We start from the raw sequence: 24,318 nt of genomic DNA on the forward strand, positions 1-24,318 counted from the left end.
TCTTGCAACCAGTTAAGGCTCGGCCTTCTCTAAACTGCAGTAAAAACGATTTGATTAGTGGATACGGACAAGGACGCATTTCTCCACAAGACGGTTCGCAACGATATTTCCTTACAGCTATTCCTTGCGCTGAATTACATCTTCATAAGTAGTAGTTCAACACACAAAATGGCCTCCTCCATTAGATGCAAGTGACAGCAACCCTCGAAAGAAGTGACATAGTCTATGTTAGCAGACAAAATCATTTTGAGATCCGTTAGACAGGGCATATCTTTTTTTCCTTTTTCCGTTTGCGGCACGTTTCCTCTGACAAGTACGAAGGCAGACAGCTCAGAACAACGCGCTCCGAGAACAAGCAAGAAGCTCCTTAGCGCAAGTAATTGACACTTTCTACAGGGAACTATGTCTCAAGCCAGCAGTTGAAACTGGAAAGAAGAAGCAATATCTGCCTGGATCAACGTGAAGCGATCTCAGCCTGAAAATGACAGTAATTCGGGTCTAGGTGATTCAATTGCCATATTGCATTATTACCGCCGGATTGTCTACTACTACAATCGTTCACAATAGTTCTTTCTATATTATTTCTTGGTTTTTTCCCCCTTTTTTATGCTACCAATCAAATCAGTTAGATTCTGTGTTCCTTGTATGTTAGATTGTATTAGATTTTTTATATTTTGCTCAGATTAAGGCTGGATTCAGACGACCGTATATCGGCTCCGTTTTCATGCCCAGCCGATATACGTCATCTCTCTCTGCAGGGGGGGAGCCTGGAAGAGCCAGGAGCAGTGCTCTGGGCTCCCGCCCCCTCTCTGCCTCCTCTCCGCCCCTCTGCACTATTTGCAATGGGGAGAGGCAGGATAGGGGCGGGACTAATTCCGCAGAATTTAGCCCCGCCCCGTCCCACATCCTTTCATTGCAAATAGTGCATAGGGGCGGAGAGGAGGCAGAGAGGGGGCGGGAGCTCAGTTCCTGCTCCTGGCTCTTCCATCCTCCTCCCCCCTGCAGATGAGGACACCGTATATCGGCTCGGCGTGAAAACCGAGCCGATATACGGTCGTCTGAATCCAGGCCAACAACTGCAATTCCCAGATTTCCATGGCCGGAAATCATTGCTACTTTTTTGATGCTCCCGTGTCATAAAGCGTTTTTTTTTTTGTTTTGTTTTTTACTATTTTAATATTCTTGCCCCAGGGCGTTCTCTGCTATTAACATGTCAGGTTTTGTATAGATAATCTTCAGTGCCATTAATGGCAATGATGTCGTTTTACAGGTTTGAAACTGTCTTCTCTATAAGTGCTTTAAAGATATATTTGATATTGTAAAATTTCCTTAAAGGGAATGTCCATTTTACACAATTTTGTTATTGTAGCAAGGGTCTCCTAATGATAAGCTGAGCACGGGAGGGCCCAATGCTGAGGCCCCAGCAATTTGGTGGAAAAATTGCTAGAAAGTGTTGATTTCTACTGCAGCAGTAAAACGTTAAACAGTTCTTATGGAAATTAATTGTGCCGTCTTCGTAATGCACAATTGTAATGTTTTCTCCACAGTGAGAGACAATCCTCATGGCCATTTTTGGCTCTGGACGATAAATGAGAATCTGGAATGGGTCCTAAACTTAAAATGTGTGTTTGAGTGTTTTTGCAAATAAGGAAGATGGAACAATACCTCTGCAGCGCCACCTATTGGATGGCAGTATTCCTTCAAATCAATGTACGACTCTTTAACAAGTTTGTAACACAATGATTGAGAATAGGAAACCAAGCCAGAAAACCTAATGCTGCCGTCTAATAGGTGGCGCTGCAGAGGTATTGTTCCATCTTCCCTATTTGCATAAAATACCCAGAGGAGTATGCATGGCTGTATAAGTCTCTTCACTCACCTCTCAGGTGTCTTCTCTCACTCCTTCTGGGTGCTCTCCTTGGGGAGAGACGATGCCCCCCCCCCCTCTCCCAACCTACTCATTCCCTAGGTCTCTCCACACACTTTTTTGGGTGCTCTCCCTAAGGAGACATGACATCCCTCTTGACATGAGTGTTTTTGAAAATGGTTTCTCCACATCAGATGACCAAAATAAGTTAATGTCCAATTTTAAAGGGGTTGTCCCATTAAAATCATTTATCACTTATCCATCGGAATTTGACTGCTGGGACCTCCAAGGATCATGAGAATGGTGGACCAAGGGTGCGCTGGCTGAATAGAGAGGCAGTCAACATTCGTTACTACCGCTTCATTCACTGTTATGGGGCTGATGGAGATAGAGTGCAGCGCGATTAGCTATCTCCATAGACAGTCACTTCATTCACCCAGTGGACTCAGGTTGTGGTGTTCTCATCCTCCCTGGGTGGAGGGGTTTGGACCCCCAGCAATCAATCATTTAGCATCTTTCTGTGATATTGGTTGGATAGCCCCTTAACCCCTTCCTGACACAGCCCTTTCTCATTTTCTCCTCCCTAGTTTAAAAATATCATAGTAGTTTTATTTTTGATAATAAATTTTGATAATTGAACTATTTTTCATTTTTTTGGGGGGGAAGAGTTTGCTTTTATGATGCTCACAGAGCAGTTAAAATGACATTATCATTATGTCGATCGGTACAGTTACAATTATACCAAATTTTATTTATTTTATATATATATAGTATAATTTTTTTAATTTTTTTTTTAATGTAGTAATATTTTAAAGAAAAAAATATTTTTTTGACCCCCCCCCTATAGCATGTAGTTTTTATTGATACCATTTTGAGGTATTTTTTGATTTGCTTTTTATTCAGTTTTTTTTTTCTTCAGAAAAAAAGCTTATTTCTGGCATCGCATCCTCTTTTTTCCCAATGGTTGCTGTACAGGATTTAATCTTCTAATATTTTTTTTTTACAGTAATTAACAAACTTTGGTTTGATATTTCTAACTTCTTTTTGCTCCCTGTACGAGACTTGAACTTGCGATCGTCTGATTGTTTATACAGTATAATGCAATACTATATTATTGCATTATATTATATTCCGACAGGTGTTTTATTGACACGAGCCTCAGGCTTGTCTTAATAGGTGCTGATTCATATCATCCCAGGAGCCTCCAGAAGGCCCCAGGCTGCCATGACACCTGGATGGCACTTCATCGTGATGGGCCCACTTGGGATGCCCCAACGCCAATTGGAGCATGTAAATGCTGCTGTCAGCATTTAAAGGGCTAATAGCCACGATCGTGGCCAATGCAGACGAGTATTGGCAGTCAGTCAACACCTGCCTGTGTGGAGTGCGATCAGCTCCCGAGCCTCCTCTACTGAGTTCTAAGTCATATGCACTAAGCTCCTAACTAAAATCTTAGAGAACATCAGATGTCAGGTGTATCAGATCATGGTGGCCAGATGTGAAATAAAATCCCCCGCTGCTGCTGCAAACCTTCTGCATTCCCCCTACTTTACAAAGTAACCAAGACTCTACGACCCCCAGCAATTCTTTTTTAAATTATGATTGAATTGCTGCAGCGATAAAATGTGACATTTCTATAAGATACAAGAGACGATGTTCAGTGAAGTCCATGAAGGTGTCACTTCTCTTCCCTTCGCTTGCTTCACTGAGTACAAGATAATTCATCAAGGGCCACTGGGTATTGCTGGATTTATCATGCAGGCAGACTTTGGCTTTTACAAATAAGAGATGATAACAGCTGTGCCTTATGTTGTCTTACTAGGATTCTGCCCAAGAGAGTGTCATCAAACGAGATATCCACCGCACGTTCCCCGCACATGATTACTTCAAGGACACAGAGGGTGAAGGACAAGATGCTCTATACAAGATCTGTAAGGTAAGACATGTCAAAGGTGATGGTTCACCCGGACTAACTTTACGAATGACCAAGCTATTGTTTTGCTTTCAAATGAGACGTTGGCCAATACTTTCCCTATTTGATTAAGTTTTTTGATTAGAATCTCCAGCTGACCTTGGCATATCTCCTGGATTTCTATACGGTACTCAAGGGAACGATTCCTGCATGATGGCAATTTTCACATCAGCTGCTCAGAAATTCCATCAAGTCCATGACCTATAACAGATGTGTGCATGTCCTGGTGTAATGATGCGTCAAAAGGCAGCAAAAGAATAACATGACTGTGATAGAGAACATCGCTCCGCTTAAAGGGGTATTCCCATTTGAGACTTTCATGGGATATCCACAGGATATGTCATGAAAGTCTTGATAGTTGCAGGTTCCACCACTGGGACCCTCACCTATTTCCTCCCCCCAGCCTAGGGTGGTTGGGACTTATGGAAATGGCCAAGCAAGCATTGCTACGCTGTTTCTGTAACTCACATAGAAGTCAATTGGAGTTACATAAATATCATGCTGTTTACATAACTTGGGAGCTGTGGAAACAGTGTAGCGAAGCCTGCTTGACGGCCTCCGGAGTTCGCAAACAACCTTAGGAGTGGTCCAGGAGTGATTTTATACTAGCTGCTATTACCAGTATGTATCTCATAAGAAACGGCACATAGGGGAGCAGTCTCTCTCTCTACAGCAGTACTGAGCAGTGTGGATGTGATTTCAACTCTGAAATTAGATAAAACACTATGCACTGCAGCCATGTCTGTCTTGACACTTTCTTGTCTCTCTCCAAAAACTTGTTCTCCCTCTTTCCTCTCTCCTCTACCAAGACATTCTGAGAGATTGGTTACCATAGGGGAAAGGAAGAAGCATGGCTGTTAAGTGAGAAAAAAAAGTTTTTCTTTAAGGGTTCATTCACGCGTGGCAGATTTTGGTGTGCAACATTTTTTTTGCTGAGGATTTAGTTGTAGATCTGCGCCAACATTCACATAATTTAATACAAAGTTTGATGTGGATCCGCAGCAGATTTCACACATTCAGTTAAAGGGGTAATGTCTGCTTATTTCACACCTTCAAATCTGCTGCAAATCTGTGTCAAAATCTGCACCAAATGGTGCCGAATTTTCAGCTGCGGAAAATCTGCACCATGTCCGCTATGTGGGAACACGCCGTTATAAGATCTATTACAAAGGACAATAATGGCTGCTCTTCAGGTGTCCATACACATTATCGCAACAATGGGTGGTTTCAGGTTAGTACCAGCTTAAGGCTGATGTACACGCAACGATTATCACTCAAAATTCATCCAAACAACGGCTTTTGAGCCATAGCAGTTGCGTGTAAATGTGTGCGCCCATTGTATACGTACCGTGCACTCTTCGTTCATCGCTGACTTCAAGTCAACATAAAATCCTCGTCCCTGATGAGACGGACAGCTTGCTGTGTTCTCCGTGGGCAATGCTGATAGCATTGTATGTAGCCGGTAGCCCGCAGCAGTACAAAGCAGATTTATTTAGAGAACAGACTACCTGCTCTTCTCTAAATACATGCAAATGAAGGTAGTTGGGTACTAATAGGCTAATTAGCCCATTAGTAGCTAATGCTAAATGATCGCTTAAACTGTCAGGTTCTGACGAATTTTGAGCAATCATCTTTGCGTGTAAATGGGGCTTTATTATGTATTCTGTATTGAGGGTGTCCGGATTCTCCCTCCGTGGTAAATGTCCCGGAAAAGGATTGGTCCGGTTGAATTTCAACATGCCCAATCCTCTGTTCTCAAGCTGCTTCTTCCCATTAAAAACACATGCATACTTTGTCCAACGCACAAATATTGGGGAATGGGAGGAATAGCTGTCAACTGGATGCTTGTTCAACGAACAGCTGTGTACGGCTATTTATTGGTGGGCACATTCAAAACACCCCAAATTTGATAGACCAAGACAAATCGGACACGTGAACAGTACACAAATGGAATCTGGCCAACTTTTTCCGGTGCTAACACAAGTTCTGTTATTCATCCTAGAGTATTGTTGAAGAAGTCATGAGTGAGCATTATATATGCATTTAATACTTTTCCAAAATGGTGCAAACACAAATCCACTGCAGAGGAAAGGAGAGTGCCAATACACAAGATACCCAACACATATTTGTGACTTGTCTGAAGTGATGAAGTAATAGTGCCCCCAGTAATGGCCGCAGTCATAATAGTGACTCCGTAAGTGATCCCAGTAGTAATAGTGACTCAATTGGTGGTAGTAGTGCCCCTGTTGATGGTCCCAATGGTGTTAGTGGCCACAGTAGTAGTAGTGTCCCCGTTAGTGGCCAAAGTAGTAATAGTAACTCCCATGGTGGTCCCAGTAGTAATAGTGACTTTCATGGTGGTCCCAGTAGTAATAGTGACTCCCTTAGTGGTCCCAGTAGTAGTAGTGACTTCCATTGTGCTCTCAGTAGTAATAGTGACTCCCATAGTGATCCCAGTAGTAATAGTGACTCCCATAGTGGTCCTAGTAGTAATAGTGACTCCCATGGTGGTCCCAGTAGTAATAGGGACTCCCATGGTGGTCCCAGTAGTAATAAGGACTCCCATGGTGGTCCCAGTAGTAATAAGGACTCCCATGGTGGTCCTAGTAGTAATAAGGACTCCCATGGTGGTCCCAGTAGTAATAGGGACTCCCATGGTGGTCCCAGTAGTAAGTGACCCCCATGGTGGTCCCAGTAGTAATAAGGACTCCCATGGTGGTCCCAGTAGTAATAGTGACTCCCATGGTGGTCCCAGTAGTAATAGTGACTCCCATGGTAGTCCCAGTAGTAATAGTGACTCCCATGGTGGTCCCAGTAGTAATAGTGACTCCCATGGTGGTCCCAGTAGTAATAGGGACTCCCATGGTGGTCCCAGTAGTAATAGGGACTCCCATGGCGGTCCCAGTAGTAATAGGGACTCCCATGGTGGTCCCAGTAGTAATAGTGACTCCCATGGCGGTCCCAGTAGTAATAGTGACTCCCATGGTGGTCCCAGTAATAATAGTGACTCCCATGGTGGTCCCAGTAGTAATAGTGACTGCCATGGTGGTTCCAGTAGTAATAGTGACTCCCATGGTGGTCCCAGTAGTAATAGTGACTCCCATGGTGGTCCCAGTAGTAATAGGGACTCCCATGGTATCTCCAAGTAGTAATAGTGACTCCCATGGGGGTCCCAGTAGTAATAGTGACCCCCCCCCATGGTGGTCCAAGTAGTAATAAATGACCCCCTTTCTGGAACTCCAGCTGAATAGTAGGGCCCTGTTGGTGGTCTCAATGGTAATAGGGTCCTTGTTAGTGGCCATAGTAGTAGTACTGTCCCCGTTAGTGGCCAAAGTAGTAATAGTAACTCCTATGGTTGTCCCAGTAGTAATAGGGACTTTCATGGTGGTCCCAGTAGTAATAGTGACTCCCATGGTAGTCCCAGTAGTAATAGTGACTCCTATAGTGCTCCCAGTAGTAATAGTGACTCCCATAGTGGTCCCAGTAGTAATAGTGACTCCCATAGTGGTCCCAGTAGTAATAGTGACTCCTATAGTGGTCCCAGTAGTAATAGTGACTCCCATAGTGATCCCAGTAGTAATAGTGACCCCCATAGTGATCCCAGTAGTAATAGGGACTCCCATAGTGGTCCCAGTAGTAATAGGGAATCCCATAGTGGATACAGTAGTAATAGGGACTCCCATAGTGGTCCCAGTAGTAATAGGGACTCCCATGGTGGTCCCAGTAGTAATAGTGACTCCCATGGTGGTCCCAGTGGTAATGGGGACTACCATGGTGGTCCCAGTAGTAATGGGGACTCCCATGGTGGTCCCAGTGGTAATGGGGACTCCCATGGTGGTCCCAGTGGTAATGGGGACTCCCATGGTGGTCCCAGTAGTAATGGGGACTCCCATGGTGGTCCCAGTAGTAATGGGGACTCCCATGGTGGTCCCAGTAGTAATAGGGACTCCCATGGTGGTCCCAGTAGTAATAGGGACTCCCATGGTGGTCCCAGTAGTAATAGGGACTCCCATGGTGGTCCCAGTAGTAATAGGGACTTCCATGGTGGTCCCAGTAGTAATAGGGACTCCCATGGTGGTCCCAGTAGTAATAGGGACTCCCATGGTGGTCCCAGTAGTAATAGGGACTCCCATGGTGGTCCCAGTAGTAATAATTGAACCCCTTACTGGACCTCCAGCTGAGTAGCCTAGTTGGCTCACAGCTGTCAATTTTTTTTTAGCGGTCATCAATATTGCTGTAAAAATTAAATACCAGCATTAGGCCCAATGTCCCCAGGCGGATTTGATTTGCGGAATCCTCACTGGTCACCTGCGTGGAAGATCCGCAATTCAAAGTGCCCATAGGGAAGTATTGGCATCCGCAACTGAATTTAAGCATGGGGATTTCATTTGTGGACAGTTTGGTGCGGAAAACAAATCGCATAGTCCGTTTCAGTACGGACGGACTCAATAGAAGTCAATGGGTGCGGTTCGTAAGGTCAGATATTGCACCCAAACCCTCCCCCATGTTTCCGGTCTTAGGGAACCCTGCATTCCCACCGGGCAATGAGAGCAAGGCCTTCCGCCGCTGGTTCCAAGAAGGCAAATTTAGAGCCTCCCATTTCCTACAGGAAGACCAATGGTTAACAACGGACGAACTGGTCAGGCTAGTGGACCCCCACCCAATACCCTTTTGGGAGACAATACAACTGAGACACTTTCTCAGATCCCTGCCCCACCCAAGCACATTCTCTCGCGCAAAAACCCACTTCGAATTAATATGTAGCACAGAAGGGCCTTCCAGACATACCCTGTCACGCATATACAACATTATTAACTCTCAATCAGTCCCACACCCACTGGGTTTTGTACAGAGATGGGAAGAAGACCTTAAAATCACTTTCTCTCCAGCGGAAAGAGAAAAAATCTTTACACTTACACACTCCTCATCGATATCCAGCAAGATACAGGAATCCGGGTACAAAGTGCTCTCACGATGGTACAGGGTGCCCTCTCGGCTACACAAAATATACCCCTCGGTCTCTCTGTTGGAGATGTGGATCCGCACAGGGGACTTTTCTACATATCTTTTGGGACTGTCCGAGGTTGGCGGGCTTTTGGGAGGAGATCTGGAGGATTACTTCCAAATTCACACAATACGCAATTTCCAAAACACCAGCTTTCTTCCTTCTACATCACAACACAATCCCCCTACCAACATACAAAAATTCAATAGTAAGACATCTGGTCGAGACGGTGAGGTCCTGTATTCCGAGACTATGGCGGCAGACCACCCCCCCTACGGTGGCGATGTGGCTCAACGCGATGCAGGGACTTATGGAGATGGAGGACCTTACAGGGACACTCAAAGGAACCCAAGAAAAGTTCACAAAAACATGGTACTACTGGCTGGAGTTCCGAGACTCGATGGAATACCGGAGGCTCCAAAACTCCAACAACTGAAGGTCACTGAACCCCTTCCCCATCCCTACCCTCTGTGTCTGAACCCCTAATGTACTTTCCTGCTCTTAATTTTAGTTTAGGTTTAGTGTTTACCAGTTAAATATGATTGTGGTAATATGGGCTATGATCGGACAGCCCAAAAACCAGTTGCTTATGACTTTAAAGCTAATTGGGAGATTTAGTAAGAACGCATATCGAAAGAACTGTCCCAGTTTAAAGAGAAGTTAGCCGGACAGAGCACACACCCGCTCATCAGTTTGAACCACAAATGAAGCGGGCAAGGAAATCAGATCCCTTTACTGCTTTTTCCCAATGTTACAGTAATGAACATAGAACTGCATACTATGGTCTGTTATACATATACTACTGTAACCACTATGGGAGTCCCTATTACTACTGGGACCACTATGGGAGTCCCTATTACTACTGGGACCACTATGGGGGTCACTATTACTACTGGGATCACTATGGGAGTCACTATTACTACTGGGACCACTATAGGAGTCACTATTACTACTATGGTCTGTTATACATATATGTTCGCTGAAGGTTGAATACGGTTAATTGTAACAAAATTGAAAATGAGAAAATAAAGAATTAAAAAAAAAAAGTCAATGGGTGCGAATGATCCACAGACTAGTGCATCCACAAATACAAATGCGGATTTGATGGTTAAAATCAATTAGGTGGGGTTCCAGATTTTTTTTCCGCACGGATGACCCGCATTGCATCCGCATAATACTTGCAGAAAAACCATTACATCCGCAATCTACTGCAAATGGTTTCCGCATGTCTCCCGCTGCGGAATCCGATCCTCCCGTGAACATAAGGCCCTAATTGCCTTCTAGGCTAGTGACTTATCAGCTGGGTGGCAGCCCAACATGGCCACCTTAAGGTGCTGCAGACTGCCAGCTGAGGTGGTAGCCTCAGGTTGTCTTATAGTAGGGAGGCGCTCCTGACAAAATGGGTATTCACAAGTTCAGTGCAACAATAACAATTTTAATGCAATGAAAATAATAAATACAAAAAACAGCTTCTTATAATATACAGTATTTTCGGGACACATTGACCCCGTTTTTGACTTCTGAATATATTGTAAGCTGATTATACACAGGGACATCTGCTACATGTGATGCAGTTCTACAATCATGGCAAAATGATCTAGTACTTTAGGAGAAGTTCAGTAAGAATCGTATTGTGACGTCCTCAGCTGGGTTATTAATTTTGTGCCCACTGTCATTACAGGGTCTTGTCACTAGAGGGCACTGCTGGATTGGGTGGTCAAATAAAGATGACACGGTGCAAAACCTGACCATTTTGGGTTGTGCCTTCTGTGTTTTGCAGGGGTAGCAACAGGTGCGCTGCAAAGTGGAGGCAAATAAGTAAAAACCTGCAGTATGATACTCGTTAGAGCCATTCAGCTGCCAGAAATAAATTCTTCTCGATCCCTTTGTGCCGATCACTCAGACCTCGATATTCTCTGCTTTCTCTTGCAGGCATACTCTTTATACGACGAGGATATTGGCTATTGTCAGGGCCAAAGCTTCCTAGCTGCCGTGCTGCTGCTTCATGTGAGTAACAGGCAATGTGATTCATTCAGCGGAGGAGGCTACAAGTGATGGAATATTGGAAACATTGAGACATTGCTGAGGATTTAACTGCTTGCATACTGCACTACTTCTGGTCCAAGCAAGGATTGCTTTTCCTAAATAGTGTTCGACTTAATCATGGCAGGCGGCATTCACACTTCTGTTAGAGCTGTCTGTTAGAATTCTGTCTCTTTGTTCCACTTTTGGAACAGAGGAACGGAATTATGACGAAAATAAACAGTTGCATTCTTTCCCTGTTGATTTCAATGGGTTTAAAAAAATGTTAAAAAAAAAACCCAGAAAGCATTGTTTGGTGCCGTTCCATTAGGTTTCCAGTTTTTAAAGGAACAAATAGTGCAGTCTGCAGCGCTAATTGTTTTGTTAAAAACTGATACCTAATATCCGTTTCACAGGGGTGTGATTACTGTTTGCATTACATCCGTATTTCTTATGGACAATATACAGACCGCACACAACATTATTGATGGGCATTTTTGCTCTCTGATTGTCACATATGGCGTTTACCCAAAAAAGGAGTGAAATGAGAGGACTTGCTGAACTAATCACTCCTCTACACGTTTAACACTGCAGATGCTGCAGCCATTGCTGACCCTGGCATCTAAGCAGTTTTACTGGGGAAAAAAGTAAAATATTTTTCCCTAACACAAGGCTTTACATTTTGACCCCCCCCACACACACACACACACACACAAAAAACTGCACAATTGCTATCACCAGATCCATAACGATTTGGTACTATTAAATATATTCTGCATCCGATCTGGTAAATTATGTAAAAACAAAGAAAGAAAAATACCAAAATAGCAGTTTTTAATCATCCTGATTCCCCAAAACAGTACTGAAAAAAAAAGAGGGCTGCCCACAGGCGGGTTTGAATTGCATTCCCCATGGCGATAATCCGGTCGCGGGGAACGCAGTGAACGCTCTCTATAGCGTTGCTATGGAAAGTGCAGCCCCCCTGTCCACGAGCGGAGAATCATTGCGATTCTCTGCTTGCAGCATGCTGCGATTTGCCACGATTCTCCGTGGTCAGCCTATCTGTGAGATAAGGCTGACTGCGAAGATCCGCCTGCAGGATCCAGCTCCTGCGCGGCGGCTCCCACAGCGGAAATCCACTGCGGGATACTGCAACGCCCCTGGACAGGCATCCTTAATGTAACATAACAATTATACCACATGAAGAACACCATAAAAATAAAACACAAAAAACTGGTGAAATAGCTTTTTTTCCATTGCTCTGCAGCAAAAAAAAAATTAATAAGTTGTTCAATACATTACATATAGTCGCAATTAATTCCTATAAAAACGAGGACTCCACCTGCAAAATACAAGGTCTCCTACAGCTACACTGGTGACAAAATAACAAAGTTATGACCACTGGAACACAAAAGGGGAAACTATTTACTGTTTTTTAAGGCTAAAATTAGTTATGTCACTAAGGGGTTAAAAATGCACTTTGCCTCAAATATATTTATTTGATACATATATTCAAGCTTTACAGTAAAACAAAGTAATTCTCAGGCAAAAAAGAACACGAGGAGGGAGGAGCGCAGTCTGAGTGTAGTAATGTTGGAAGTGAAGAATGGGTGGCTGGACTGCTCACCTGGGGGGTTGTGCTGAATATGAGCACAACCACATAAAACAATACAAACAAAAAGAAACAAAACTGTGCGCTACGCCAAAAAAAAACCAAACATGTTGTCAAAAAATCATATATGGAAAGATACAGCTTTTATTTGACATAATACAATAAAAACACACTACGTGTTTCAACCCTGGATCGGGGTCTTCCTCAGGATTGTAATGACGGTTTAAGTACAAATAGCCTTTACTTTTTCTAACAAGTCTGCCTGGACCCCCCTGCTGTATACGGTTACTTCCACTTTGTATATTATTTCTTAATTGGACTATGAAGCAGGATGCTACCTCAGGACCGCTGACAGGCAGAGGAAAGAAGCCGTGTCTGAGAGCCTGCCCTTGTGCTTGGCACATCCTGAATGTTCCTTTATTTGTATTCAGGTTCTTTATAGATGCAGCTAGTGTATACAGCATACAATCCGCTCTGCAGACACGGGCTATACGACGCGGCGCTGGCACCGCTGCCCTCTTACTTTTTTGTATTATGCTGCTAAATAATTTCTTAACTGTTGTTTAAGGAAATGATCATTCTTGTATAAATACAATGACGACATGTCACAAGTTCTAGACACGGGATTAACTAGTTGAACACTAAATAGTATGTCAAAGCCCAAACTCTGTGGGAAGGCGCACTGACATGTTTGTATCTTCCAGATGCCAGAAGAGCAGGCGTTCTGTGTGCTGCTCAGGATCATGTATGACTATCAGTTTAGGAACCTCTACAAGAATAACTTTGAAGATCTGCATTGCAAGTTTTTTCAGCTTGAGCGTTTGTTGCAGGTGAGTTGCGCATCCAGAGAACCATGCAGGACAAGGCCATGCTGTCTTGTGTTATAGCCTTTAAGGGGCCACCAGACCTTTTTTTTCATTCACTATGTAGCTATCACCCCAATATATAAGTGAGCTAGTGTTAATTATTCCTTTCTATCTGAAACTCCTGGCCTCAGATGGCCATGTGATCTCAATGCTGACCAGCTTAGGTCTACTTGGGGTTATGCTGTCTGGAACTAGTCAATTTCTCAGTCTGTGTTATGCTCTTACATATCCTACCACAGAAACTGCCTAGAAGGGGACACAGACACTCCTGTCACAATTATTAATGATGATCATACAGCTCCTGTCACACAGTTATAATAGAGGAGATCACAGCTCATCCTCCTGACTGTATACTTATAGTTTGCAGCTTATTTAGGTGAATTTAGAAGCTAATTATAATTAAATGCTCTCCTCAGCAGGCAAAAATGGTACAGCCTCTAGCTGATACTGTGCTAATGCATCATGGGATTAATTTGAAAGTGAGAGTTAAAAAAAATAAAATAAAAATCTCGCTCTCCAGATGGTGGCTGATAAGCATCAGACAGGGGGCTGCACTGCATGGAAGTGGCTGCAGTACACAGAGGAGACCTCCAGAGTGTGATAGACAATCGGGTTGAAGGGGGTAGTGAGGGATAGAATATTGTGTTTTTGCTAGAGTGGCCCTTCAAAAAGTAACTGCATTTTCAGAAAGCTTTTGATACGTTAGAGCAACATGTCAAACGTTTTGATCAGTGGGGTCCATGTGCTGGTACCCTCACTGGCTGCTGAAATGAAGGGGTTGCGGCACTCACTCAAGAATTTTGCCTCTTGGTCTGTCATCGTTGCTTGTCGGCTCCTCTTGGCAACTGAAGACTTCTATAGACATCTATTCATTCAAGAGCCGCCAGCAGGCAATGATGAAGGGTGAGCACTGCAGGATTTCAGTAATCAGTAGGGATGTGGGGTCTCAGCACCCAGACCCCTACTGATCAAAACCATTGGCATGTTGCTCTGATGGGTCAATAGTTTTATAGTTTTTTTTTTTTTTTTTTAAAGTGCAGCAGCTCCTTAAGACTTGAACAATTTGAAGTATAGATAAAATAGGAGTTCGGGTACTGATAAGTTTCCATAAGTTCTATTTTTTTTTGTAAATGTTTTTATTAATCAGATCAGGATACATGTCCAACATTACAGTAATATCTCAGACATTGTTAGCGCTTTCATTGTCCAGAGTCAGGACCCAAATGTACAGTGTTCTAACATAAACAGTCTGTGGCTACCTATTAGCAGATAGACGTACGGACATCATCCCCATTCGTATTTTTCATATTATATAACCAAATAACAATAAAGAAAAACTAATAAAACAAAAAAAGGAAAAAGAGAAAAACAGAAACAAAATCTCGACCCGCTATGGCCTCAGAGTTGTATACCAGCTCCATTTCCTATATAATGTATATTGATAAGGCGAGCCTGTTTCCAGAGACTGTTATCATTACCCCTGTTTGTCTGGAACAGACTCTCGGCCTATGTAGGGGAGACTTGCCAGAAAGTATAGAGGCCCCCCCACAGCAACGACTCAACCAGCAAAACACCCTAGGTAGGGAGATCCCCTAATGCCACAAGCATAGTGGACACAATTTCTCAGCCTTTCTCTCACCCTCTGCGGCAGCAGCCGGACAAACCTCCCCCCCCCCCCGGTCTCGAAAAAAGTCTGCACCATTTTTTCTTTGAAAACCGATGTTTCAGCCCAATCTATTTGGAACAGAAACGCTAGTTTGTCCAGAAACAATTTGAATGGGGGGCCCGTCGGCTGTATCCACTTCTCTAGGATAGCCTTTAGTCCCGCCGCCGCCACAAAGTGCAAGAACTTTCGGACTACTCTGAAACAACGATACGTATTTGGGTCAATATACCCAAAAATTGCCCACAAGGGTTCCTGTGGACAGAAGTTCTGGTATATTCACAGACTCAGGACCAAAAACCTGGATTAGAGGGCAGGCCCATAAGCAATGATATTGATTAGCATTTGGTGTTCCGCATTTAAAACAGTTTGAGGTGGGATATATTCCCATGTGGTATCCTCTTACAGGGGTTAGATAAGACCTGTGGACGACCTATAGCCGCATCTCCAGGAATCTAGCCTGGGGTAGGTATTTACAGGCCGATGACATAGATTCCATAATTAATATAGGTGTGAGATTTGGGCCGTCCAAAGCCCACTTTCCAACCCCTGGGTCAATGTCATTCTGCTCTCACATGTTGCGTATTGCTCTGTATAATCTAGGGATCATTTTCCGTGTGCCCAGTCACCTGAAAATCCACTTGCCACCTATCTGTGCCAAATCATAAGTCCTATTTCAATACAGTGTAAACGTGTATTTGTAGTCATCTCTACATTAAAGGGGGTTTCAACTTCTGAACTACTGATGACCTATCCTCAGGATAGGTCATCAGTAGTTTTATAGGTGTTTGTCTAGCTCTCAGGACTTCCAACAATCAGAAGTTTGCCAGGGGCCCTGTGAGTGTGTATATGAAGCCGGATGCTGACAGCGCCATACACTTGGCAGTGGCCCAGGTTGGTAGTGCATGCACTTTTTCCATTGAATTGACCTGAGGATACTCATCAACCATTTAAAGGGGGACAACTGCTTTAAAGAAAAATGAAGTGATTCTCACCACCTATCCAATTTCTGTCTGCCATCTTGACTTACCAGTATTACTGCCTGCAAACAGTAATTTCTGTTGGCAGGATGCTAGACAGTCCTCGATACACGTCTTAAAGGGGTATTCTCAAGAATGACTTTTATCACGTGTCCTATGATTAGGTGATAAAAATCAGATAGGTTGGTATCTCACCGCTGAGATCCCCCCTGATCATGAGAACAGGGGTCCCGTATCCTCCTTACTACAAGCACACTGTAATCCCCTCTCCGCCCACAGTTAGGTGGAGAATGAATGGAGCGACGGTTGATCATGCGCGGTGCCGCTACATTCATCTTTAATGGGACTGCTGGAGATAGCCGAGTACTTACACTCTGTTATTTCCGTCAGCCCCAATGAAATGGGTGGATGTCCATAGGATAAGTGATAAGTCATCTTGGAAATATCTCTTTAGGATGCGTTCACACGCAGCTGATTTACTGCTGATTTCGCCCTTTCAGTTGAAGTCCTATTGAAGGGGTAAAATCTACTGCATATCGTCAACGAACTGCAATGCAAATTAACGATGTATGAGCGCACCCTCAAGGTACAGGGGAGAACACATAAAAGGATGCCAAATGTACCTGTGCAGGAACATTCTTGTGACAGGTAATGTGCAAAATCCAGCAAACTGCAAGGAGGGCCAGTGATTGGTTGGCAGTAGGAACTATTCTACTGAAGACTTGGTGACCCTTAGGACATGACTTGTCTAATTTGATGTCCTTCCATTCTATAATGTAAAGATCATTAATAATTAGTTTTTAAGTTTTTAAAGTGCAGTTTTTTTTCCCCTTATCAGCTACCATAGATTCTGGGATTCTGTCCTTCCACTACTAGAAAAAAAGCGTTGTAAAGCAGTAAAAACAAGTGAAGCCGACTCTCATTTGCATCATGTTCGCTCTGGGGCTGCTGTTTACCTAACTAAGGGAGGCAGCGCCCCAGAGCGAGCATGAAGGAAATGAGAGTTGGCTTCACCCTGATTTGCATTCAGCCTATTGCTTTCTACTGCCCTCCGTTAAGTAGGGAGGACACAAAACAACACTTATGGACCTTACATAATGCCCTAAGATCTGTGACAGGTCGTCTTCCACAAAACCATTATGATGTCCTAATAAATTACTGAAATAGTGTAAAAAAAAAAGATGTGAACTCCTCTCTCCTTTGAGATCTCTAAAATGAGACTTCCGAGTTAAAATCTCAGTATATTAATGCTGGATTGGAGCTTGCTAACCGGCCGACCACTAAGCAGCACTGAGTAATGGGCTCTAGTGGTATACACACAGGACTAGAGCGACTGGGTGTTAGGGTCACTTAGGACGGCATGTCACACTGTTAATAGTAATAAGTAGCTCAAGTTGTATATATCTATAGATTTCTGTATAATTTAATAACTTTACAAATCCCAGAAAGTCCCTTTAACATACCTGGTCAGCTATAGAAATCCTCAGCCCTTTTTAAGCAGACCTGTAGGTGCTGTGATTTTACGAGTCGCAATTGTGCTCCGGCTCTTCGTCGCCTCTCTGAACAGCACATAATTTAATTTATAGTGCTGCTCAGAGGTGAAAGGTTCCCTCTGAAGAAAGGTCTTGTGTTTTAGGCATTTTTTAGCCATCTGTAAAAATTTTTTCACATGTATTTATCAAACTACTAACGATCACTTGTTTCTGATGCTCCGCCCCTGGTGAAGTCATCAAAGGTCCTACAACATATAGAAAACACAGAGCCTGACTGACAGAAGAAAGAACAAAGTTTGGGCTCTTGAAAAAGGGAGGACAAAAAGTAACAAAATGGGAATACAACTAAGCCATTATTATCTCAGACACAACTCAGCGGTCCTGACAGGAGACACTGACTCACCACCACCACAGAGATCCGGTGGGCTGGCGGATGACGTCACCATGATGTGATCACCTGTGTGGGTGGAGTCAGGAATCACATGACCAAGGACTCATCACTGTATCCAGGAGTCTGGTGATGTGTGGAAATCAGGATGGATGTGAATGTAGCAGAGCTCTGTGTGTGTGTGGTGTGTGTGAATCAGGATGTAGCAGAGCTGTGTGTAATGTGTTAGAATCAGGATGGATGTAGTAGAGCTGTGTACGTGATGTGTGGGGATCATAATGGATATTCCGTGTAGCACAGCTGTGTGTGTAATGTCTGGGAATCAAGATGGATGTAGTAGAGCTGTGTGTAATGTGTGGGAATCATAATGGATGTACCATGTGGCAGAGCTGTGTGTGTGAACAGGATGTAGCTGTGCTATGTGTGTCATGTACTGTGTGTGATGTGTGGGGTCAGGATGGATGTAGCAGAGCTGTGTGTGTCATGTGCTGTGTGGGAATCAAGATGGATGTAGTAGAGCTGCGTATGTAATGTGTGGGAATCGGGATGGATGTAGTAGAGCTGTGTGTGTGTGATGTGTGGGGATCATAATGGATGTACCATGTAGCACAGCTGTGTGGCGCGTTGCACCACCGGAAACACTGGTACAATAATTTCCCAATAATTACTCGTATAATACTAAAAAAGAAGAGTTCTCTGTTGAGCAGGATCAAATACATACCTTTTTATAGCAACATTCACACTGACTGCACCGCCTTTTTTTTTTCTCTAGACCCTTCAGTTTGCCCACAATGACTCCCATTACATACGGAGCCGGACATGTCTACTGTCAGACGGGCAGTCTCCACCATGCATCCACCAACCAAACGTCATATCAACCATTGCCGTTGGCTGGATACCGCCCAGTAGATTAGTGTCAGGCTTAGAATGTAACGGGAGCCATTGCAGCCAAATGGGGGTTTAGAAGAAAGATAACAATGGCAACAGAGTTGTCTGAAAAAGTATTCAGCTCCTCTTCTTGTCGGAGGATCTGCTAGGTCTTCTTTAATGTATGAAACTTTTAAAAACTCTTGACATGGCATAGTGACATATCAGATGTTTTGACCAGTGGGAGTCTGGGTGCTGTGAGCCCTCCAATCACATAATAAACGAGATCGTTCCGCTGTCATTATGAGCAGCGTATTGACTCCATAGTCTTTCTATGAAGTCCATACACCGCTCCGAATAGAGATGGGAATAGCGCTCAAGCGCATGCTTCTGCTTGTTCATTTTAGGCACACCCACTGACCAAAACTTCTGACATGTCAAAAAATTTTTCATGAAGTTCAGTTACCCTTTAAAATCTATAAATTAAGTCTGTTACCCTTTAACCCTTTCCAATCCCCTGTCTGACATCTGAAGACATTCTGATTGAAGCGTGTACAGCTCCGATGTCTGAAGACATCCGGCAGGGTATTCTTACTGTATGTTACTGGCTGCTCTGTTGTCGGCGGCCTCTCCAGCATGTCCAATACCACAGTACTGGCCCTAGCCAGCAGATGGCGCCATTGTATAATGGCAGAAAGAGAAAAAAACCCTAGTAATCCCTGAATCCAAAATTGGATTGCTAAGGGTTAAATCCACTGAAACTCTCTAGATTCTGTTGAATAGTCTTTGTTACATTGTATCTTTTACACTCTGTGTTTTCCCCCTGTGTTCTGATAGGAGGCCGCTATGGCGCCCTTGCTAGTGTTTGATTTCTCTATGTTTGTGTATTAAGTATGTGTGTACACACATGCCGGCGCAGCCCCAGTATCGCTTCTGTCAATATTACGCCAAACCTTGCCTTTAAAATAGTGGCCATCTGTTTCTTCGTTCTCTCATTCCACGCAACAAACAGCCTGGATGTCGCTGTTGATATTTTCCAGCGTGGATTTTTTTGAATACTAACAATGTTTACTCCAGATTTCTTGGTATTCCATGAGCCAAATGAGAAACATCACCGCTCAGTCGTTCTTACTATGCCATGTTTGTGGAGCGGGGTAGTCCAGTTTTTAATGTGTTTTTTTCTTTAATGATTCTGAAAACCCTGGAGACCAGCTGATGTCACCCACAGAGGTTGTAGCGGACCATATAGTTCCGTTCAGTTGAAGGCCAGGCCTCTCCTTGTTGGCTAAGGCTACTTGCACACGGATGTTTTTCCCGTCCACTTTTCGGGCCGAAATTGGGACTGAAATAGCGCCCATTTATTTCAATGGGTGTATTAACCCTTTCCAATCCACTGTCTGACCTCTGAAGACATTATGATTTAAGGCTGTACAGCTCCGATGCTGGAAGACATCCATCGGGGTTCTCTTACTGTATATTGCCAGCCTCTCTGCTGTCAGAGCCTAACCAACGTGTCACCTCATGCAGTACTGGCTTTAGCCAGCAGATAGCGCCGTTGTATAACAGCAGAAAAAGAGTAAGTCCCCTAGGAAAACCAGGATACAAATTGGATTGGAAAGGGTTAACATGGGCTTTTTTTTAACTTGATCTGATGATAGTCTTGTCCTATTCTTGTCCGATTTTTGCGGATCCCTGACCCGCTCTGACAGTAACTTTTTTTTAAAATTTAAATGCTTTCTATTGAACAATTTTTACAAATAAAACCGTTTACAAAAACCAACTTCCTCCTTCCCTCCATTTCTCTCTCTCTCCCATCTTTTGCACCAAATAACAGGAAACCTAATAACCGGTATCTTCATTAAGCGTCCATTACAGAATTAGGCCTCGCACATACAGGCAGATGGGATTCCGCAGCGGAGACCTGCCCTGGCGGCAGCGGCATCCGTGCGTACCTGCTTTTCTTTTCTTCCATCTGTACTGCGGACGGTCCGCACGTCTCGCCGTCTGACATGCACAATACAGATATTTTTTTTTAAACTCTTGCTTTTCCCCTATGCGATGACGCAGAATCCGCGGATTTCCTGCAATGTCAATTGCGGAAGGGCTGTGGATTGGATGGCTTCCATTGACTTCACGCGGAATCCGCACAAAAATGGACCGTGCTGCGATTTTTCATCCGCGAGCGGAAAACGCAAGTGGTTTCCGCTCGTGTGCATGAAGAATCACTTTTCCATAGCATGCTATGGGCGGTATTTGCTGTGCAATCCAGAGGCAATTCCAATCCGCCCATCTGCATGTGGCCTTATGATGATATCTATGTTGTCAGTGATTGTTTTCCCTGTTGAAGCGTCACTCCCATGCCCGGTGTAACCTTTATAAGCTGGTAGATCCCAAAGTAGTACACACCAGCAAGTCCAATGAGTCAGTACTTGAGAAATAGCTTGCCAAACGCATACAGTCTTCACCCACAGTATCCATTTGACCTATTATACATACATGAGAACATGAAATTGTAAATTCACATAAGACATAGGCAGGTACTTTGCTTATAAATGAAAGAGTGCAGGCTACCAAAAATACATGATGTCATAGCGAGCTTTCGAACCTCTCAGGGTCCTTCCTCAGGCATAATGAAATAGATCCGAAGAGGCATTCATATATATACACACAGACTTATTACAAGGCACAGACATGGATCTGATTAATTTGCACATAGAAGGATACTACAAGAGGATGGGTAGAGAAATAAAAAGATACTTAAATAGTCAGGCATAATGGATAATGAAGAAGAACCCTGAGTTCGAAAGCTCGCTATAACATCATGTATTTTTGGTAGCCATTACAACATATCATATCTACAAGATTACTTGTGTTACTCTTACTGACCTTTGTTTTATAGAAACACTTGATATACAGCACTTATCAAGGAAATGACTTCCAGTATCTCTCCAATTCGGCTAGCTGGAAAATAGCATATTTCTTGTCCCCCATACCTCAAATATTTCACAATTTTTTCCGCCATTGTACATTGTCCGGCTGGGGATGTAAACACCTTCTAAGCAATAGAGTTGCATATGAGCATAGAGCAAGAAGATATAATCAATAAGTTAATGTTCACATACTGAAATAGAGGGCGGGGGGGAAGTGAAAAATAAAAACCCCCAAACTAAACCAAAGACACACTCAGCAGTTGGGGCACCAGTTCTCCATACAGCCGGACACAGTGACAGTAAGTTGCAGGTGTATGTAGATAGTCAAACCTCTATATTCAGGTGTCTCCGTGATGCAGGCCGATTTGCCAGAGAAGCAGTTGGCTCCGGCAATGCGGCGAACACGAGTATATAACTGGACAAGAAAGGAGCCATCATATAGGAACAGGCCACAGGAACCCTAGTAGAACAGAGAACGGGGGTAACCAGTGAAGCCGGTCCACACGATGTCTCATTTTGCTACGGCCAAGTTGTTGCCTCATGGGGATTTTCAAATAAATGCGTGCTTCTATTCACCGCCACACGTAGCTTGGACGGATATAACATGGCATAGGAAAGTTGAAGATTCCGCAATTTGTGCTTCACCCCTTCAAAGGCCACCCTTTTTTTGCATCTCAGCCGAGAAATACGGGAAATGGAAAAGCCGTGCAGTACCCATGGTAATTCCTTTTTACTTTCTCGCGCTTTGCGCAAGATTATATCTCTGTCCTTGAATTGCAGGCGTTTGATAAGTACAGAGCGTAGTGGGCCCCCGGGTGGAGGTGGGCACACGGGCACTCGGTGAGCACCCTCACAGCATACGGTGATGTCAGAGAGTCTCTGCTGATTATATTGGAAAGCCACAATACAAAGTAATCTGATGGGTTAGAGACGTCTAATTTTTCAGGGAGCCCAACGATGCGCACATTGTTACGGCTTGAGTGGTTTTCTAGAGGGTCAAGTTTATTAAACAGCTTTATCATAGCCTGGTCATGTCTGCGTACATCACATTATCATGGCGGCAGCTGGTCTTCCAGATAACTCACATGGCTTTCCACCGCAGTAGTTCTCTTCGAAACGTTTTGCATATCATGGCGAAGGACACCCATATCTTCTTATAGGGAACTGATCTCTAGGTGCAGCACAGTTTATCCTGAATTACATTTGTTAACTGCCATAAATATATCTTTTAGTGTGGGGTCTGCAGTTGGGTCTGCTGGAGGTTGTAGTGTGGCTGGTGCCAAAGCTAAGGTAGAATGTCTATGCAGACCTACCTGGTGCCAGGCCCTGGGGTCGCAAGTACTACTACCACCTTCTGATATCCCGTCTCTGTCAAGGCTCCTTATACAGGGCCAGGGGATCCTCATCACTTCACTGGTCTCTCTGATGCTTTTGAGGAGGTAGATCTGGCAACATTTGCCAACTTGGCTGCGGTGTCTCTGCTCCACTCAGCCTTCTGAGGGCATGCCATGGCTGCTGGCACCATCCTGGGAGCTCCCATCCCTGGTTTTGTGCTGGTTCTTGTGGCGGGTTATCTTCCAGGAGATTGCTCAGGGGGTTCTCTGCAGCACTTCCCGAGTGTAGATGCTGAGCACAGTATGCGAAAGGTGCAGTAATAGGCTGAGAAGCAAGGTACTTCACAAGAGCTCTCATAAAAAAAGAGTGTTTGAGTGTTATTCCATTAAGCTTTTGTAGTCTGGGAAAGAGCTTCTATTGTATTATGATAATCTGAGCGTAAACTACATAAAGGCCCATTTACATGCAACGATTATCGCTCAAAATCGCTTAATAATCGTTATGTGTAAATGTACCGTTGTTCACTCTTCGTTCAAACGATGATTTTTAGGTGAGCATAAAATCCATCGTTCAAACGGAGAGCTGATAGCAGTGACTCCACAGGAGCACTGATTACATTATATTCAGCTTCCAGCCCTGTGGCAGAACAAAGGTACTGTATGCAAAGAACAGACCACCTGCTGTTCTCCGCATACAGCGCATGGAGGCTCATTTACATGAAAATGAAGATAATAAACTGCTAATGGGCATTAGTGCCCATTAGCAGCTTATGCAAAACGATCGCTAAAACTGTCAATCTCCTTATCTTTTGAACAAATTTTGAGCGATCATCTTTGCGTGTAAATGGGCCTTAAAGGTTTTGGGCGATCTTATTACAAGCCATCTTAGTTTGATTACAGGATCACGTGAATTGTAATAGGTGTCCGTCCTAGCTGTTATTCTTGATAATAACCACCAGAAAGGTGCTGTTTGCTCTGCACACAAGTTGCAATATCATTAGAAATAGGAAAATCAGGCATTGATTCTTTATCGACTTACTAGTCCAGACTAATTCCTGGGCAAGTCTGCCGGAAGTCAATGGGATCATTCTAAAGGTGCCCATACAACCTCTATAGCTGTCGGATGAACAGGGAGATGGCATTATGGACTTTCCCCTGTACATACATGCTCATGTTGGCCCAGTGTCCATATGTATTCACTGGGGAGAGGAGGATAGCGTAGGGCTAGCTCCTACAATAAGAAAAGAATCAAATTTTGAAATCCACATGCTTGATTCTTCTCCCCCCCCCCCCCCCTATCATATACCCCACCCCCATAC

General features: G+C 43.9%; 1 protein-coding gene across 1 annotated transcript in view; it reads left to right on the forward strand.

Annotated features, from left to right (window-relative positions):
- The window catches only part of RABGAP1L (RAB GTPase activating protein 1 like), a 332,919-nt gene that overhangs the window by 199,746 nt on the left and 108,855 nt on the right, over nucleotides 1-24,318 (forward strand). Inside the window, exons 14-16 of the mRNA XM_066597506.1 lie at nucleotides 3,690-3,803; nucleotides 10,777-10,851; nucleotides 13,183-13,308. Of these exons, the coding sequence (XP_066453603.1) occupies nucleotides 3,690-3,803; nucleotides 10,777-10,851; nucleotides 13,183-13,308 (315 nt within the window). The remainder of the gene's footprint in view (nucleotides 1-3,689; nucleotides 3,804-10,776; nucleotides 10,852-13,182; nucleotides 13,309-24,318) is intronic.

The sequence above is a fragment of the Eleutherodactylus coqui genome, chromosome 3 (assembly GCF_035609145.1).
Source record: "Eleutherodactylus coqui strain aEleCoq1 chromosome 3, aEleCoq1.hap1, whole genome shotgun sequence".
Classification (NCBI taxonomy): domain Eukaryota; kingdom Metazoa; phylum Chordata; class Amphibia; order Anura; family Eleutherodactylidae; genus Eleutherodactylus; species Eleutherodactylus coqui.